The 20,363-nt window shown below is 39.9% G+C and overlaps 1 protein-coding gene across 2 annotated transcripts in view; it reads right to left on the bottom strand.

The window, feature by feature from the left end:
• The window catches only part of TEX10 (testis expressed 10), a 48,674-nt gene that overhangs the window by 7,785 nt on the left and 20,526 nt on the right, over nt 1-20,363 (bottom strand). The window contains exons 9-12 of one of the 2 annotated variants that reach the window (XM_065667833.1): nt 19,906-20,081; nt 18,937-19,114; nt 6,328-6,416; nt 4,996-5,129 (exon numbers count right to left, since the gene is read on the bottom strand). In XM_065667833.1, coding sequence (XP_065523905.1) covers nt 4,996-5,129; nt 6,328-6,416; nt 18,937-19,114; nt 19,906-20,081 — 577 coding nt within the window. The remainder of the gene's footprint in view (nt 1-4,995; nt 5,130-6,327; nt 6,417-18,936; nt 19,115-19,905; nt 20,082-20,363) is intronic. The other variant, XM_065667832.1, reaches the window with a different exon arrangement.

The raw sequence follows: 20,363 nt of genomic DNA, 5'->3' as shown, positions 1-20,363 counted from the left end.
GGCTTTCCTCAGCTCTAACATACAACCAGAGGAATCCATCGGTTTTAAACTGCTTATCTGTGAGATGTTCTCAACTCCAAATGGTGGAGTTGGGGTGACCCGAGGAAGCCAAGGTCTCAGTCTGTGCTCTCGTGGCAACAGGAGCATGCACAAATGATGAACCAAGAGTAACGTTTTGCCATTATTTAACTGTTCTCACTCCCTGAATCACTCAGTGCTTCCTCCCCATAGCGTAACAGAATCTTGACTTAAAACGCTTCAAGAGAAATATTTTACCAGTAACTCTCCAGGGAAACCCTGCGAATTATTTCTGACTTCATCATGCTGCAAAGTACTCTTTTTCAAAGAAAAATACTCACCTTGCTCTGAAGACACACACAAGCGTGAGGACAGAGCAAGCAGGAAAGATAACGGATCAAGGATTTTAGGAAGCCACTCAGTGGGGTCCAACCAAAGACAGCTCTGACTCCAGCAGAAGGGACTTTATTACACAAGTAAGTTGGCACAAACCAGACGCTACGCCCTAACTTCACATTTTTCAATGCACATCCACATCCACCTCAAACACAGGTAACCGAAACGTAACAGGCTGTTCGCAGTCAACTCCAAAGCCCTTGTGAAATAAATGACTGTTTCGAGCAGGACTCCATCCAGCGTAACATGTTACTGCAGAGCGTAGAAAACGAGAAGTTTTCAGGTGATGGGGCAGGCAATGAAGCTTGTCGTCTGAAGCTGGGCCAGCTTCCCCCGAAGCACCCTCGCTTATCAGACACTACTCCCTTGACAGGTGCTGCTTCTCCTTCTGAAATAAATTGATTTGACAGGGCAATATTAACAGTGCCCTGAGTTGTTGAGAAAGCTGCGTACAAGAGATCTTTGTTCGTCTGCCTTGGCTAAGCTCACAGGGGCGGATGTGAAAGGTATTCCTGATTCAGTGACTCCAGAAAAAACCCCAAGAAAACACCACCACAGAAAACCCCACATGAAAGCCACACACAGCAACAATAAACCAAACCAAAATCTAGGTTAAGTAAAAAGGCAAGACAGAGGAACAGAGTCTGCAAAAGAACATTACAGAGGTGGGCAAGAGGGGGCAAAAAACCCCATGAGTCTTATTTTACATTCAGGGCAGCAAGACAGGAATACAGAAACTTGATTAAGAATTACAAATGCTTAAAAACATATGTCCTGCATCGTGATGGGCGATATATTTCTAAAGATTTAGAAGGATTACAAAACATACTTCATGCCCAGTTACTGGCTCAGAAACAGGGTAATTGCAGCATACAGACTTATCTTGGAATTGCTGAACTGTGTTCGTTGCCTATCTGCAGGCTCCTTGGCCGTAGCACGCAGCCTGATGTTACACCTATACTGAGAGTCAACTAAACCAAGTGAAGTTATCTTTATTTGCTCCTGGACACATACAGGAGTAGTAATCACCACTGCTCACCTCCTGTGCAACAATCTGATCGTGTGTTTAAACCTGAGTTCCAGCAAGATTTGGTGCCAGGGGTAGAGAACCACGTGCTAGAGACAATCCTAGTGTCTAACTAAGCAACGGGCTTCTCTGAAAACATTATTCTTTTGTCTGCAAAATCCGATATAATGTTCAACAGCGAACGTGCTATCAGGGAGCAAGCAAAGCTGTATCTGAGAAACAGCAAAGGCCTGGTTCTCAGAGCCACCTTACAAAATTCAAAGAAAGGACGCCATAAAATATCTTTGCTACCCAAGCAGCTTTTGTTTCATCCTCTGCAGCCGTAGGAAGCCCTTCTTTCACAGCTCTGCAGCTTCTTTACAGCTATAAAATATCACCATCCACACAGATGCCTCCTCATCAGACTATGTGCAGGACAGTGAAAGGAACATCTCATGTACAAGTCTCCAAACTCACCTGCCTGTTCCCCAAACAAAAAGGCTTGAAAACACAGAAAACTGCAGACTTCAGAAGCTAGCTCTTGTTCCACAAAGCCTTTTTGAGCAAATTTAGTTTAGCTATCACAAGCCAAAACCTGAATATACAGCATAATGTACCGTAACTGCGGAGATGTTCACATCAGTTACACACAGTGACATGGGAGCTCCCAGCTATGTCACGAGATACATAAGATACGCTGGAAGATCAGGTTGGGTTTCTTGGGAGTTTGGGTTTTGGTGTTTAGGTTTTATTAGGTTGTTTGGGGGTTTTTTGGTTTGGGTTTGAGGTGGGTTTTTTGTGGGGTGGAGGTGGTGTCATTCACTTCTTTATTTTTTATGTCTTAAGAAAATGATGGAAGAGATCCTTGAAAGTGAGCCTCTTTCATTTTAGGAGGCATTAAATTACACAATTTCTCTTCTGTTTCTTTGGAATTTGCACTGTTTTTCAAGAAAAAATATTTTCATTTCTAAACATGAAACTTGGATACGAGGTGGTTTTACAAAACACAAACAGGTTCAGGGTTTTTTCATCCTCCTTAAAGAGGTTAGCAATTACAGCATAGCTCTCATTTAGGCAGGATACTATTTACCCTCAGGTGCTTTTTCTCCCCAGTGTAAATCTAACCTGGAAATCTCAATAAAGACAGGTTGAAACCTCACAGGCACTTCAACTCAAAATCTAAGTCTTTAGAATTTAGTAGGCCTGTGGAAGTGTTAATCTCTGCTTGAAGTTAAGCTACAGCGCTGCAGCACCACTTCTTCAGTCTCAAGGCAAATGTCTTTGAAAGACTCTTAATTTACATACGCTCACTTGCTATCTTTATTGATGTGCTGCAATTTTTCATAGCACATCACTGCAGATACAGCCTTTCCAAGCCTATTTCACTTAGAAGACTTCTCAGGTTTTGACACAAATTAAGGCATTACATGTACCCCAAGGTTTTAGAATTCAAGACTGCTTTTAAAAGCAGCTAACCTTCCCTAGTGTTTGCTCTTATATCTTCAATTTCTGAGGAGTATTTTATTTCTTCAGGTCACCTATATGCTTAATATAACTCCAGAATCTTGACTTTGAGCAGAACCTTCAAATTATCATTTGCTTTCCCCCTCCAAGATGTTCAAGCATCACACACATCAAATATTACAACAGAAATTACCATGTATACATGGTTACCTTGTTAAACTGTTCATTTCTGTCGGCACTATTTCACCCGATACTAGCCGAGCAATTCAATTACAGGGGAGTGAACAATATTACCAACAAACACTATAGGCACAGTTAAAATGAGCGAAGGCTAAAGCCTCTTCCCTAAGGCTGCAATCATTTATTCTGGAGCCCCATTTATTTCAGCTACAGGGGTGTGATTTTAAATAACTTGCTTTAATAATGCAGAAGTCATTTTAAGTAGACATTGCTCCAAAAAAGAAACCAGGCTTTCCACATTTAACATATCTTTTAGACAAAATATGAAGATTAACTAACTTCTACAGCTACGCAAAACATCATTTAAAGGGACACTTAAGCATTGCTCCTTAAGTACAAATCACCAGTATCTAAAAGCTTCCACCAAAAAATCCCAAACATGGCTTCAGATTTCCTGATCTGCTGGCAATTTTCTTCTCCTCAGAGGCTGCTGCTCTGAGTTTCAGGGGGTTTGTTGCTGTTTGGTTTATTTTCTTTTGAGAGAAGAGGTGCTTGCAGAGCTCTCAGCAGAAACTACCTTCTCTACTAGAAGTATCCCTGTGAAATTCCTGACTGCCTCCAGTACTGATCCCTGCATCGCTAGCAACTTGCCTCCAACTGGACTTTGCACCATCAATCACAATCCTTTGGCCTGGCCATTCAGGCAGCTTTCAATCCACTTCCCTATTTATATTTGTCAGCATGCTGACAAGGATGTTACGGGATACGGTATCAAAAACCTTACCCAAGTCAAGATAAACTTACTCTTGCTGCAGAAGGCTAGCAGGTCGGTTGAGCACAATCTGCCCTTGGTAAATCCTTGCTGATTATTCTTGATCATATGCTAGGTGCACCTGATAAAGTTTTTAGTGAACTGGGTCGTATCTCCAACTATGAACATGCTTGTGAGGAGAAGCTTCCAATCTCCTCAAGCCTAGAGGTAAGGAGCAGTCCAAAACTCCCTTTTGTTAAGAGTATAAGAAATGAGATGGGCCTAGAAGGTCTCATCACTCTTCAGGTCTTTGATATGTGGGATTACTGTTCCTATTCTCCCTTTCATAACTTAAGTCTCCAGAAAAGACTTCAGGCTCATACATAACTGCAGAAGTAATGCAATGCTTATAGGATGTCCAAATGCTCTTTCATTACTAACCAGGCACACCCAGCTTTTTGCTTAATGACTGCCATCCAGTTCTGCAAACCTGAGAGAGCACCTTGGGTCTTTCCCAAGAAAAGGAACTTTAACAGAAGCAAGTTTCAAATTTCTGAAAACACTGACTCTCCTTGATGTCACCAAACCACTGGCAAGACTGCACTAGGAGAAGTAAATCAAACTTGCAACCAGGAACCAAAGGCACAAACAAGCTATCTACAATCAAACTAGCTCACTGCCACTAAGTGAATTCACAGGGAAGTTTCTAATCCCAGTAAATTTTTATTAAATAAGCACCAGAAGTTATTCTAAACAATCACCAATGCCATTACTTCCAAGTTAAAAGCTCATTTAATGCAAGCGCTTTTCAATTAACAGTGGGGTTTCTTCTCAAAAAACTCTTTATAGTTGGTAATTTTACACTTAATGTACTTTTAAAAGCCAAAACATATTGCTGGTCTTAATCTTATTAGTATTTCAGAATTTTCCACCAAGACTTATACCCATTTTTCCATGAGGATTGTTTTGCATACATGTCTGAACATTCCCCTTTCGAAGCAGCTTGCTTCCTTCAAATATTATCTGATGGCTGGAGAATAACGTTGGCTGTTTGATGGCTATTCTATTTTTCATTCTTTTTTCAACTCAGCTTACAACAAGATTTAGGCATCTGTGGAAAAGGGATGGAGAGCACTCCCAGTCTGTATGCTGTCATTTAGAATTAGTGTTGATGTATTACCTCTGTCACAGCCCAGTGGTGTAAAAACTGGTCCAGATCAGTTAGGTAAAGACGGACAGGTGAAAGCTGTGACTGGCTAATGTGTGGTTTTCCTCTAATGCCCTGGAGACTAGTCAACTCCTCTCTTGAAAACCCTGGAGAAAAAGAAGCAGTACAACAGTATCACAAAACAAGCCAAGCACTGTTCTACTTCAACAGCATCACTGACAAACACTGTCTTTTAAATTATGTCTACATAACATTTTTTCATGGAAAAACTCTTGCTTGGTATTTTAAATTAGGTATATCAAAATGCAAAGTCTGGCTTCTGAAAGAACACAAGTATTTGAAAAAAATCAATGGCATACCCATTTAAACTATAATGTCATATAAAAACTGTAAGAGGCTGACGTTATTTTCAATGTATGCATCTTTAATACATACATATATATATATATGCAAGACAGTATAACACAAGACAGTTCACCATGTCTTCACAATAACTCAGTAACCTTCTAACATGACCTCAGGGTTTAAAAAAAACCAACCACTTAGTTCGGCTAATTATTTCTAGCCAGGTATTGGATGCTGTAGTAAAACAGGACTACTGCTCCAAAACAGACACCTTGGGTTTGCTTTCATTTCCTCAGTTACCACTAAAGCACTCTCTTCAGTGCTTTAAGGAAAAAAGCCTTAATTTTTGAAAGCAAAGTAGTTGAACATGATGAGTGACTGGGGTGATGAAGAAAAGACACTTGCTTTTTTCCACAGGAGAAACTGCTGGAGGATATTTCTCAGCAATATTATGTCATTTTAACCACTGTAATTTCCCAAAGTTGCATCACCACAGAGTACAACTATTTTTGTATCTGAGTCAGAATATAGCAGCAGAAGTAATTCTGCTCACATGCTGGCCTTGGGCAGCTCACTTCAACGTATTACTTTATTCCGATGGAATGTTTTTAATAGCGTGAGCCACGTCCACAGGAAATCCCAGAGGCACTCGTGTATTGTTACGAGCCAATAAAAGGCATTTACCTAAATCTAGAGAAAAAAACTCTTGTGTCTAATGTTGAATTCAGGTTTTCCTCATACTTGCTACAGAAAGTTGCTAGAATGAAGAAAAAAAGTATGCCATTTGGGCTGAATATTTGCAAAGTGTAAAAACAGGGTGTCAAAAATCAGACCAAAAGAAAAAAAAAAAGGGTATCTCACATCAAAAATACATAGCAAGATAAGAATTACGTTCAAGAAGTACTTACTACACCATTTATTCTACATTAAATCCAGTAATTGACTATCAAAACAGACTTCAGTTTGTTAATTCTGGATTATGACATTCACATGGATTACCTATAAGGGTTGAAAACAAGAAGCTGAAATAGTCCACATCATTCACTGAATTATCCTGCACTTGGCACTTCCAGCCTGCAAAGGATGATCTACACAAAACCAACAGCAGATAGTTTATTAAAAACCATATAATTAAGAATTCACAACCTACCTGCACAATACAATCAATTAGCATGACTAAATTGTTAATTTTAGCATTGCTGTTTCTAACTGCTGCTGGTAGAACAGCATTTTAAATGGCTTCAAACCCAGAACTTGCTCTTTTCAAGACAAGTGATAACTGAACTTTGTAACCCTACATGGGCTTAGGTTGTTAAGTTCATTAAATTACTTGAGATACCAACTTTTCAGAAATACTAGTATAACCTTTAATATAGTGACAACAGCCAATACACCGTAAATTAAATTAGTTTCATTTTCCTTATCTGGTGGAAGTCATTACATTACAAAGCTGGGCTGTATTTTTCATTATATCCACTACTTTTAATACAGCTCTTTACATGAACAAGAGATCCCATTTAAAAACAGTCTTGGCATTTATTTCAGAGTAGCTAAAGCTGTTAAACACAGAACTACATTAAAAACTTGCTTCGAGATTTACAACACAAAAAGGAGCAATATGCAAAGACAAGAGCAAACCCATTACCAAAGCTGCCTGACACTTCCCTTTCTAGGAGCAATCTGTAAGAAATGAAGCATTCTGTTTCTCAAATTAGAAGCAGTGGGAACTAGAAGCAAATAGACACCGCTGACCACCTAACAGCAGGGTCTTGCCTGTGTATTGGTGTAGAAGCAGGAGAAAGCCAGGAGCCGGGAACAAGTACACCTCACACACACTTCCCTCAAAAGGCTGCAGTTCAGACCTACATCCCATTATGCAAAACGCATATTATTCAGATTTACTTATATGCTGCTCTTGGCACTTGCGCTGCAGACTATGGATCTTCGCTGTAAGAGATTTCTGCTCTTACAATCTTGCGAAACTTCAAAGCTTATGAACGCAATTTTCCAAGCCAGCTATCTGCCTCAGATCAGTTTTTTCCCCAATTCCTCCCCACTAACAGCCAAAAGGGCTTAGCTCATGGGTAACAAAATTCTGGAAAGCTTGTTTTGCAGGAAATTTTTTTTACAGCTCCATGTTTTGGGAGCAAAAAAAAAAAAAAAAAAAATTAAAAAAAAAAAAATCAAATTTGGAATACCTTGTGTCAGGCACATAAATTTTGCCACCCCATGAAAATCCATCCACAATATTTCAGCATCCACAATAATGACAGCTAGAGTATGCACATGTCTGGAGCTACTCGAAAGAAAAAAGAAAAAGAATTTCAGAATTCCTTTAAAGGGAAAAAAAAAATAAAAATCAGGACTTAATCAGACTATCATGTGGAATAATTAATTCCAAGGGGGAGAGGGGAAGAACAACGGAAGGCTTTATTAAATAAAGCTCCCAACTTCACACTGTATCTTCAATGGCAAATCCTTCTTTCCAGGCATATTTCAGATGACCTAGCGACTTCACAGTGCAGGCAGCTCTGCATAGTCCCTTCTAGTTTCAGTCCTCCTCGAGGCCTGCCTCACTGCTTCCTTTTCTTAACCTGTAGTCTCTCTCCATTCATAAGGCTGCCACTTGGCTACTGACATTGAGTTTTCCAGAAATTAATCCCTTGGCCATAGACACTAGTCTTCTTTCAGGAGACTTTCTTCCCTCCTTCTGAGGAGGTCCCAGTCTGATTCATTATAGCATCAAAGAGATTTCATACATAACTAAATCAGCAAGAGGTCTTGCAACCTATTTCTCCGCATAAGGTGAATATTCACGGAAGAATCGGATCCATATACCTCGGGCAGGAAGACACATAACATGGAAAGAACTTGCAACAAGCCCAAATTCAAGGAGTAGGGACTTGCATGACAAAGCTTGTCAGAATCTGCTTTGAAATAATAAGATATAAAAATATTTTCCATGCAACAGTTAGCAGATGTGTCGAATTCCTAATAGTGGATGCAAGAACTTAACATGAACTCAAGAAGACCAAGACCAATGTCCTTCTAATATTACAAATACAAGCAGCAGTTTTACAGCACAGAAGTTTGTTTAAATACCAGTCTAATCAATTATCAATGCCTCAATTACCTTAGAACACAAATGCCTGTATAAGGTAGTTAAAGCTGCTCAATTTTGAGGTTCACGCTAAACGAAATCAGACATAAAAAGCAGAAAGCAAAACCTTAATTCTAGAACAGATCCTAATGTACTACAAATTCATTATAAATGATTCCAGAATTTTTACTTAATATATTAAGACTACCATGGATAATTAAGAACCATGTGCACTTTAAAAATATGTTTTCAAGATACTTGTAAATTACATGTTAGACGTTTAACTAAAAAGTATCTGATTTATAGGTGGAGGAGAGGTGATAAGTGTATTATAACCTCCCTTTTTTGAATACATTTTTACTGACAAAGGGAACCTGTTATCAAACTGCATGTGAGCAAGACCTCTCCAGTCAGCTAGTCCAAACCCACATTAACTATGATGAATTACATGTTGTCATTTCCATAAGGTTACCTGCTCTCCACGAAAGCCTCTCTACCGAGGTACTTCAGAACTGCACCTTTAGGTAACCTGCTCTGCACGCCAAATGGTATTGAAAGAAAAGCTGAATCTAATTAACTCAAAAATCACTGCTTCTCTTGCCATTAGCATAGCAAATATTTCTCAGTCGCCGCAACTGGCAATGCGTTCCTTTTATCACTTGCTGCTAACTTTTGACTCCAGCCAGACCTCACGGCTTTTGTTCACACTGTTGTTGTTTCCAGGTTGGGCTGTATCACACAGTTGCAAAACAAAACAACAGCAGTTTGTGCACAAGTGGTTATTTCTCAGCCACAGACTATTATCTTTGTGCTTTCTGACCTAAACTAGCTACCAACTGATTTCTGGTTCGGGTTTAGAGTGTTGGTTTTGACCTATGTAGTCATAAGGTGTCTGGGTAATTTAGGGGTCTCTGGTAGAACTCTTGACTTACCTTGCTGGGAATAATTTCAGAAACTATCCCTCAACCTTCCTCCTGTAAAACACACTGCTCAAGTTCCACCTCAGAGTGCAACACACCTACTGAGCACTGCAAATTTATTGCAATTTGGGTTGGGATTTTGAATTTGCTGTTATCGGATTTTAAAAAGCGTAAGGAATCGCAGCTCCCCACAAACACACGAGTTCTGCTTTTAAGTATTTTCAAAATAGAAGAAGAAAAAGCAAATGCAAGAGTCACAGTTCTTCTGAGGCACTGATACTACCACCCTTGAGTTCATAAATGCGAAGGTTACAGAACTCAGGAACTGTAAGATCAAGGGTCCGGGGTTTCTGTTTAACGAAACTAAAATCCAATTCTTTCACCTTCCAGGAAAGTGCTTCCACCACCGTAACAGGTAATATTCTAGCACAGGATGCTCCTAAAGCTTTACAGAATTATATTAACCTTTGCAAGAGAACAGCCTGAGAAACCGAACTTAAGATTGTGGCAGGTGACCCTAATTTAAATTTATCAACCATTGATCAGATTTCAACCAAGACCTCCCACAATTGTTTCTTTAATGCTGTGTTAAAAAAAAACAATCATTCTAAACGGAGTTTCCCCTCTGTTTGTTCCACTGATACTTGTGTTCCACACAGAGCATGTAAATAGTCATAGGCACAACCACCAGCTGATTCACCCGTTTCCTGAAACCCCCCCTACCTGCGCTCCAGGCCTCAACCCCGTGAAAATTTAATACAGTAAGTATAATCTATTTGTATCTTATCAAATTAAGTACACCTCCTCAGAATAGTACAATGACCAAGTCACTCTGTTAGGAAATAAGAAATCAACCTCATTGGAACAAGTCCAGAGAAGGGCCACGAGGATGATCAGGGGACTGGAGCACCTCCCGTATGAAGACAGGCTGAGGAAGTTGGGGCTGTTCAGCCTGGAGAAGAGAAGGCTGCGTGGAGACCTCATAGCAGCCTTCCAGTGCCTGAAGGGGGCCTATAGGGATGCTGGGGAGGGACTCTTCATCAGGGACTGTAGTGACAGGACAAGGGGTAACGGGTTAAAACTTAAACAGGGGAAGTTTAGATTGGATGTAAGGAGGAAATTCTTTCCTGTTAGGGTGGTGAGACACTGGAATCGGTTGCCCAGGGAGGCTGTGAGTGCTCCATCCCTGGCGGTGTTCAAGGCCACGTTGGATGAAGCCTTGTGTGGGATGGTTTAGTGTGAGGTGTCCCTGCCCATGGCAGGGGGGTTGGAACTAGATGATCTTGAGGTCCTTTCCAACCCTAACTATTCTATGATTCTAACCTCCCCCTCAGATGAAGGCTGTGTACGCAGATTTTCTTCATTCTCAGCAAGTGCTTTAACTACTAAGATACTACTAATAAATTGTTTTTCAAAGACATCAGGAGCAGAAAGCTTTCCCAGACCCTGCGCACCCAGCAGTGGCAAATGTGATGATGTATTCTGGGGGAGGGGGCTGGTTTTTGCTTTTAAAGTTCCACATAACGGAAGTCTGTTACTCTAATGCCTGCACTAGGCAAACTGTACACACTGCAACAACAGATAAAACTAGCCAACATAGGAGTACCTGTGTCATTCCTGGGAACAGACAGAATGGTTCCTGAAAAAAGAATTTTTGCCTTACATATCTCTTAGATGTACACATGGATGCACATGAATATGGAAGGCCCTGTAATGCTTAAAAAAAACCCAAAGGATTCCATGAAACTAAGGAGCCACAGTGTAGGAACAAAGGTCCTTACATTAAGAGATAACTGGTTTAAAGGCAGGATATGGCAGGTAGAACTAACTGATCAGCTCATACAGTGGAAGGCAGGCGTCACTGGAGATTCACAAGATCTCAAGCTCTGTGCTGGCACCAGGCTGTACAGCCTATTCAGGAACAGCCCAGAAAGAAAGATGACAAAGTCCACTAACAACGTTCAGGATATTCAGCAAACCAAAGTACTTCGTATAGCAGCATGCAGCTAATCAAGTCAATTCTTTTTTTTTCTTTCCAAAGCTACAGCCAGAAGATGACAAACCACCACCTTCCAAGATGCACATTCTGTTGTTCTGCAGCTCATCAGGATACAACTGGGCAACTTTTTCTGCCTACTCAAGAAATCACTTAAGGCCTGGGAAATATAAGCAGCATAGTTCTACAGTAGCTAGAATAACCACACTGCAAACAAGGATCATAATGAAGTTGTTTCCACCACATGAAGCAAGGATCAGTCTTCCTATGCAATCTAGGACCACCAATATGTAGGACAATACCCTATGAACCCCTGTATGAACAGGAGTGAGGAGAAAGATTCATACAAGTGTTTACTTGTGAATCTACCCCTGTCATCAATCAGCCACTGTGCTGAACAAAAGTCTTTCCTGATACACTCCCATGTTCTGATTCTCAGCAACTGTGTGTGTACAAGGAAGGAACAAAACCTCATGCAAGTACTATACTAGTACTGTTGCACCTTTATGGAAGAAAAATAGAAAACATTTTCCCCCCATGTAGGCATATAATTGCACTATTGTAAAATACATTCTTTAAAAACACTAAAAAGCCCTGTGCAAATATTTATCTCAGCTTTGGAATAGTTTATTCCTGTTTAGCTTTAATGAAAAATAATTTCTGTCAAACTGAAATGCAACTGCTTGCAACTGCAATAAAGCATAAACTCAGCTTCCTGCATTAACTTAAATCAGTTTGTGTTACACTTAACAAGGATCAGCACTCTCAGTTTTCATACCAGCTCTTGAAGAGACAGGAAACCAATACTGCCACAAACTGATGTTGAAATCACTTAAAATAATTTGAATAATTCTCTAGCCCTGTACCCACCTCATCATTCACACCAACTTAGTTCCATGTAGCACAGGTCCTGAACCTAAACTCTGAGAGCACACGAGGAGTATTCATCTTCCTTTTCCTTTAATAGGTTACCATACGTAGGCAATGGTTTGTTAGTGTGAGGGGTTTCTTGTTTTAACTTTCATTATCTCTTTTGAAGGATCAAATGTTTCCATTTGAAATACAAAAAATACAATAAACATCTGCAAGGAATTACCAGGGATTTGGGGAAAAATACTAGCCCTATTTTAAGAAAACAACAATTTGAGCTTTGCGTTGTTAAAGTAAGCCTGTCAGCTACTCATTTTTCCATGGCTGCAAAGGTTGTCTGAAGAAAAGAATTGCTTACACATTATAAAGGAGAGCACGAATTGGAAGAAACATTCACTAATGAGCAAAAGACTTTTACTGACTCGTGCAATTTTAAGTGCAGCAACATAGCTCTTTTCCCCTTGGTTAGGAATATCAAACTACAACCAACCATCTGGGGACAAACTTAGAGGGCCGTGTCCTTAAACACAAGCTTAGCCTTCTCCCTCTTTCAAGTCCTACACCTTTACATAAGGGTGAGCAAGGAAAAGGAAATCTGCTGGCCAGATGCAGATGAAGGAATGCACCATAACCCACCCCACGACCCAATTCTTAAGAACTATGGATCCTTTCTGACCTTGCAGCAAGGAAAAAAAATAAAGCTTTTGCCCTTCATCATCAGGAGCACCCAGTCAGGGGAATACCAGCATTTTGGGAGCGCACTCTTCTTTTTAGATGATATTGAATATTGCCTTAAGCATTTTTGTTACCTTTTTAATGCTTTCCTCTTCCATTTTTGTTTCTAAATTGAGGGGGTGTGAAAACACAACCAGGAAAAGCACTTCATGGTGAATACAGACCTTACTATTCTTGAATTTTCCTCAGCAACCTATTTATAATTACTATACCTTACTATATATGTATGTCTTTCACAGAATCATAGAATAGTTAGGGTTGGAAAGGACTTAAGATCATCAAGTTCCAATCCCCCTGCCATGGGCAGGGACACCTCACACTAAACCATGCCATCCAAGGCTTCATCCAACCTGGCCTTGAACACTGCCAGGGATGGAGCAATCACAATATCCTTGGGCAACACATTCCGGTGCCTCACCACCCTCACAGTGAAGAATTTCCTCCTTATATCCAGTCTAAACTTCCTCTGTTTAAGTTTTAATCCATTACTCCTTGTCCTATCACTACAGTCCCTAACAAAGATTCCCTCCCCAGCATTTCTAGAGGCCCCCTTCAGATATTGGAGGGCTGCTATGAGGTCAATAACAGGTTAACATATGCTCTGCATGTTTTCTCTATCTTGAAATGCTTTTTGGGAATATAATGTTTTCCTTTTTCTTGTCTATAACACGTTCAAAAAGTCTTTAATGAAGTAGTACACAGGCTTTTCGTTACATACATTTTGCTCTCTCACTGTGCCTCCTCAAGCTATACTGTCAAAGACTGCGGATCACAACTAGGATGAATAAATAAAAGTAGTATTTACTTACAAAGGAAACAGCTATAGAAAATTTTAAAGTTTATTATGACCCTGAAACATCTCTGAGCAGTATATTCAGGGTCACAGAATTTCACACCTTATACCAAACGGGCATTAAATGTCTATTCCAGCTCTTCCTAAGCACTAGATTCCCAAGGATAGCAGGAACAAACAAGCATGTCTGGCTGCATGGTCAGACATCAGCTGAGTTCCCTTATTATTGTCTGGAAAGTCCCTATCTCTTAAGAGTCCATTTACAGTTAAGACAAGCAGAATGCAAGCCACCCCAAGAGCTCTGAAACCTGTGAAGCCTTGGAACTCCCACACAATTTATGTCTTGCTGTGAGAGAGCACTCAACTTTCATTTATATGGTCCTCACCCTTCTCTGTTTCTACAACAGGAACAACAACTCTTTGCAAGACTCCAGCAGGGAAAGTGACCCACAAGAGTAAGAAATGGCTGTTTGAAGCCATTGGAGAGCTCATTTATGGAGACCCTACTTCAAGAGAGAAATGCCATAAATTAAATCCCATTGTTTTTTATCTAGGCAGTGAAATACTATCTGTCCACTTTTCTATTACAATGAAATAATTTCCAGCCACACTGTTCCAATGGATAAAAAAAGTCTAAAATCGTAACTGTTGTGCATGAATAAGGCACATGAATTGAAGTAATTATGCTGAAAAAGAGCACATAAACAAATTGCATTTATGCAAGTACACTGAATAGGTTTTCCTTATTTGTACCTCAAGACATATTAAGAGAACTTCACCCAGCAATCTAACTTCTCAGTTTATGTATTTGATCACAATTCTCAATCTCCATTTCTTAATCCATATTTCATAGAACAGAATACGTCACAGGACGTACTCAGATTATGTATTAATCATCTGATGCACCCTACTTTATGCAAAAGGGAAGGAAAAAACCCAAAACTGCATTTGCAAGAAAACCCACTATTCAATCACCCCAAAGTCATAAAGAAGTAGCAACCAAAACCACTGAGCGTGACAAGTAATGCTCCTCTGCAACTGTTACAGTACAGATTTTGGCACGTAAGCACCAGATTTCCTTTTTGTAAGGCAAACAAGACAATCTACCACATACAGGAACGGTGAGTTCACAACATTTAATACATTTCCATATTTGACAAAAAGATTTGCCTCAAAGCCAGTCTTCCAAAGGGTACTCAAAAGAAAAACAGATAAGCATATGCCTTGCTAGCTCTTTAGAACCCATTCTGAAGTAGCCCTGTGCCCTGCAAGTACAGAAAGCAGGGTGTAGAGGGATTATACTCTCTACACCAGGCATCAGAGGAGAACAGCAGGGAAATTCCGTCAGGACAACTTGTGTCCCTCAGTTTCACCTGAAACACACCAGCTCTAGATGTCCCAGCGACCCAAACAACAGCAACGTCTGTTCACTGGCACAGAGATCAATTATTGTAAATCTGGCCATGTTCATACCAGTATCCAAAATGGGGTATCTGCATTGCAGCTTTCTTTTCAGAACAGTCCTTGGGCTGTGCTAATCGGTAAAGCTTTAGCGAGTATAGACCAAACCATGACAGGAACCATCCTAATAATTTAACAGCCTCTGTCAGGCTCAGAAACCTTCCCATTATACATCTGAAAACAGTGTAAACATCATCTTCATTCTCAGCATACAGAGTCCACCATGGCTCACTTAACAGGCTCCTGCAGACCACATGGCTACTCACCTTAACATTGCAAAAGTAAGAAGCAGAAACCACTGAATGTCTTCAAAATTCAGTTCTAATCTACAAGACATTCTGAAAGTTAACATGCAATAATTACAATTTAATCTTACCACCTGATATCATCACAGGGCTGTGGTTTAAGCCATCTGGATACATTTGCTATCTACTTCCATAGTTTATACACACACAAAAAGCTACGAGTTCATCGAGGTTATAATGATTGTTCCTGGAATAATTGAAACAGTCTTATTATCCATACGCACTCTCATCAAACCCAGCTTAATGTAGCTTCTCCCTGGCATATATGGGTATGTATGTGCATTCTCAAATGCACGTGAAAACGTACATGCTCTGCCAGTCAAGAATAATGCAAAAATAAAAGCTTTTAAAGATATTAAGAACAAGTACCGAATACAGCAGTGAGCCTCTGATGCTCCTGAATGCAATCTATTTAAAGCATTACAGATAAGCAGGTGGCATAGAAAAAAATTATGAGAACTCCCCCCATACCAAACAGAACATGAATGTATTGGAAGAAAAACAGTGCCATCTACTGACAACATCGGCTTGACTCACGAACGGCATCTCCCCACAGACTGATTTCTATCGGTTTCTCTGTGCAAAACAATCAGCATCTAAAACTACAGAAAGCGCCCCATGAACCAGACTGTGACACAGAACAAGATATGAAATTATATACATCTTGTTACAGTACCATTCATTTCAAAACCTTGGATGTTTAACTGAGCATCAGAAGAGTTGTAAATGACTACCAGAAGTTACCTAGTCCATCTACTTCCAAGACTTACTTCCATTCTTCCATCTACTTCCATTCATGATATACTTTTGTTCAACCTGTTTTTAGGTACCTCCAGTATATTATACAGTATAAATATACTTAGTATATTATAAATATATATAAATATATAATATATAAATATACTTAAATATAAATATATAATATATAAATATACTTAGTATATTTATACCCCCTTCTTACACAGCCTATTGCAGTATGTATCTCTGTTTCAAGCAAATTTTGCTAACACTCAAACCAAGCGTTTTCTGACATTGAGAAAAACTGTATTTATAATTCTATTATTTATAATCCTGATAAAACTGCACTCTCCCATTCATTTTCAACAGCCTTTTACACACATGGTTCCCCCTTCTTTCCAGCCTTATTTGCCTTAACAATACCTATTTGTGAATTATCCCCCACTATCACAATTTACTATCATTTTTTTTTTTTTATCTGCTCTCCTTTAAACTCAATCCAGTTTGCTCACATCATCATCCACAGAACTCGACACAATAATCCAGCTTGGCTTTTCTGATAAGAGATGCAAAATTAGTTCATGTATCCTGTGTGCAATGACAGGTTATGAAACTCATAAAGCCGAGCTAAGGTTCACATCTAGAAAATCTACTAATGTCTCCTTAACTGTACAATTTCTTTTCCAAGGAAAAAGATGTATCAGACTCTTTTGTTCTTGAGAAATTAATCTTGTTACTTATCTCCCTAACTTTGCATCTTAAGTTGCCAAAGCGACTTTTTTCCTGACATCCCCCTCAGCAGGTATTAGCATTTCTGACTTCATCTCAATTCTCTGATTTTTTAAGCCATGCTAGGATAAAGGTTTTAGGATTAAAAAAGTCCATGGTCATGACAATAAGGGGAAAAGAAAAAAAATCGTTCACAAAACAAATTTCACCTATGTATTAAGAAACTGAGCCACAGCTAAAAAAAAATGTATCATAGGTAAGCCATTTAAAACTTCTACAAGTTTAAGTTTGCTATAAAGGTGAAAGTGTTTTTCAATACTGTTGCATTCACTTTGTCTGTAAAAGACTCATTTTAATCTTGCCAAGGATTTGCAATATTTTCAGCTGTGTTTCTAAAGAAGACTGCAAATTCCTGTGTTTAACACTGATCCCTCTCAATGAGGTGGTACAGTGTTATCAAAGAAAAACAACACCTACTCAAGAGAAACATCTCTTGTCCAAGTTTCACCAGAACTTGCAATCTCACAGAAAAAAGAGGACTGTTAGGACTTAGCGACACAAGAAAAACTGCACTAGTATAACTGCATTAGTACTTTTTCTTCATCTAGTTATTTTAGGTTGACTTCTTGGGTAGATAATCCACAATCTTTTAATCCAATTTAGTTTAAAATCCGTTCCAAATGCCATAAATTAAAATACTTTCTTTGCATCTCTAAAAAATAAGAAGTTACTACTCCTCCTCTGTTGTCAGGATGTAACACACTTCTGTTATGAACACTGCTCTCCAGTTGCCTCTGGCATCTTCTGCCAAAAAGATCAAATGCCTACAACCCACCTGCAGCTTTCTCACAATCTCTAGAAAAGTTATGCTATTACTATAAAAGACTCCCACACTGAAAATTTGCTAAGATCTAACAACAAAATAAGCTCCTGAGTGCTTCTTACTGACTTCAGTTCTCACAGTGACTGTCTCTGACCCGGGTATGGTTTGCCGCTGAATTCCCAATATATGGCAGAAAACTTTTCTTTCTTAAAAATAAAATTTGAGATCCACCTTCCCAAACCTAGAATTTCATTTTTATAGTGGTATTGCATTATACATGGGATATTATGAATTTCCGTCACCATCATTTCATATGTTAATCATCTTACTCAGACATTATACAGCCAATATGTCTGTATACATGATATATACAGCAAATACAGGTCTGCATTTGACAGTGCACTGTGTTTTATCATATTTAAATAAAAAATTAAGTTCCAGAAAACCTTAAAAACAAAAATCAATTTAAGCATAATGCATGTAAGATTAATCCCTACTTATTTATCCAAGGTTCAACAATATCAAGCAATGGAAAAAATCATGTATACTTCTTCCAGCAGCAACGCAAAACACTCTTGTGAAATCCTAGCAAGCCCTCCACTCATTTCAGTGAACAGCGACCTCTCCCCCTGAATTCAGATGAAAACTTAATGGTCTTTCAAGCTAGGACAAAACCAACAAGAGTGTGAAAAATTTCTAACAAGACACTTGCCTAGCAACTATGATATGGCTGTTTAAGTGCGGTAATTAGGGTTGGACAAGGGCCTTGAACAACCTGGCTTATTGGGAGGTGTCCCTGCCTATGGCAGGGGTGTTGGAACTGGATAATCTTAAGGTCCTTTCCAACCCTAACTATTCTGTGATTCTATGAATTAGAGGAAAAGCAAGTTTTAAAAATCCGAAAGCAAGCAGAACACAAGAATACATTTGGGCTGGTTAGTTTCCACTATCAACAGTGTCACATCAAAGTATTTACAAGAAAAAGCTGCAGTCGGTGGCAGCAGAAAGCCCACCAGTGGGTAGAGGGTGCATCAATACAATGCAGCCTTCCATTTAACTGATACGATTTTATTAACGGGACGGGGAGGGGGTACTGGTTGGCTTATTTTGCAGCACAAACTGCAGCGCGTCGCCGTACCTCATGCGCAGGATCCCGATGAGCGTGGCGGCCAGTTCGGAGGACATCCTGCCCATGATACAGCAGCGGCTGAGGCCGGCGAGCAGGCTGGCGGGCAGGCAAGGCAGGAAGTACACGAGCTGCACCAGCCGCCGCTGCGCCTCGGCCGGCAGCAGCACCAGCGTGCCCTCCAGCGGATCTGCCGGCACACACACAGTCAAAAGCTAAACACACAACCTACTGCCATTCCCAACACTTCCACAGGGTCAGCGCCTCATGCAATGCACCACCATCATCCCTCTTCTTTTCTAGCTATTCTTATTTAGTTAAGAACCTACAGTGCTTGCTGAAGGAAGGAGAATATAACACTGGGGGGGGGGGGGGGGGGGGGGGGAGGAGGAAGGGATGATGAAATGGGATAAAAAAGAAAAACCCAAGGAGAATCAATACTACCAAAAGCAGCTTTCACAAAACCTGAAGCTTCTTAGTCTATCAGATTAAAGTCCCACTAACCTGAAGATTTTAATCTTGTTACTAGCATTTAGGAAATGACACATGTAGTTTTATTCTTTATTAACCTGCATACATATAATCAGTTAACAAGGGAGATTTAAGTTGGATATAAGAAATTCTTCACTATGAGGGTGATGAGGCACTGGCACAGGTTGCCCAGAGAAGCTGCAACTGCCCCATCCCTGACAGTGTTCAAGGCCAGGTTGGATGGGGCTTGGAACAACCTCGTCTAGTGGAAGGCGTTCCTGCCCATGGCAGGGGGGTTGGAACTGGATGAGCTTAAGATCCTCTCCAACCCAAACCATTCTATGACTTAAGTTTAACCTTTATAATAAGGGACTGACCCAATCTCCACCCCTGCCCCACATGCACAGACTTTACATTCACCTAGGAGAGAAACACCAGCATTTTCCACCTAGTGCAACTTCCCCGCCAGGCAACAGACAATGCTCATCATGCTGTAGCATAAAAGTTTACCATATATTCGAGCAGCAGTGGCTTGTAAACTTTGTAGTAATTCCTTGTTTGAACGAGAAGCAGCAGAATGAATTATATCAATCAGCTGATTCGAAAGCTCAGGGTTTCTCAAGCCAAGCAGAGCGAGTTGCTGAGGTAAGCCAGCCAACCAACGAGACAAAACTTTACTTCGACTTCTAAAAAGAGAAGGAAAATTAGTTGGGAGGTGGGGTGGTAGTGTGGGGGATGGTGGACACACATACAAAACAACAAAGCCCCCAGAAACTTACTCTTTCCAGTCTTGACTAAGTTGGCTTTAGTATCAGATACAATTCAATTACAATAAACTGCAATACTGTGATTTGCCAAGAGTATTTCACCAGAAGATCTGAGCACACTGGTGTGCTACAACATTTACATCAGAAATATTTATTTGATCCATAGGTCTCTCACTGCGTATTTTCAGCTCTTTCAGAAAC

This window comes from Lathamus discolor, chromosome 2, assembly GCF_037157495.1.
Source record: "Lathamus discolor isolate bLatDis1 chromosome 2, bLatDis1.hap1, whole genome shotgun sequence".
In the NCBI taxonomy this organism is placed as follows: Eukaryota; Metazoa; Chordata; class Aves; order Psittaciformes; family Psittacidae; genus Lathamus; species Lathamus discolor.
Note: the sequence above shows the minus strand (reverse complement) of the source record. Positions and strands in the feature narration are given on the sequence as shown.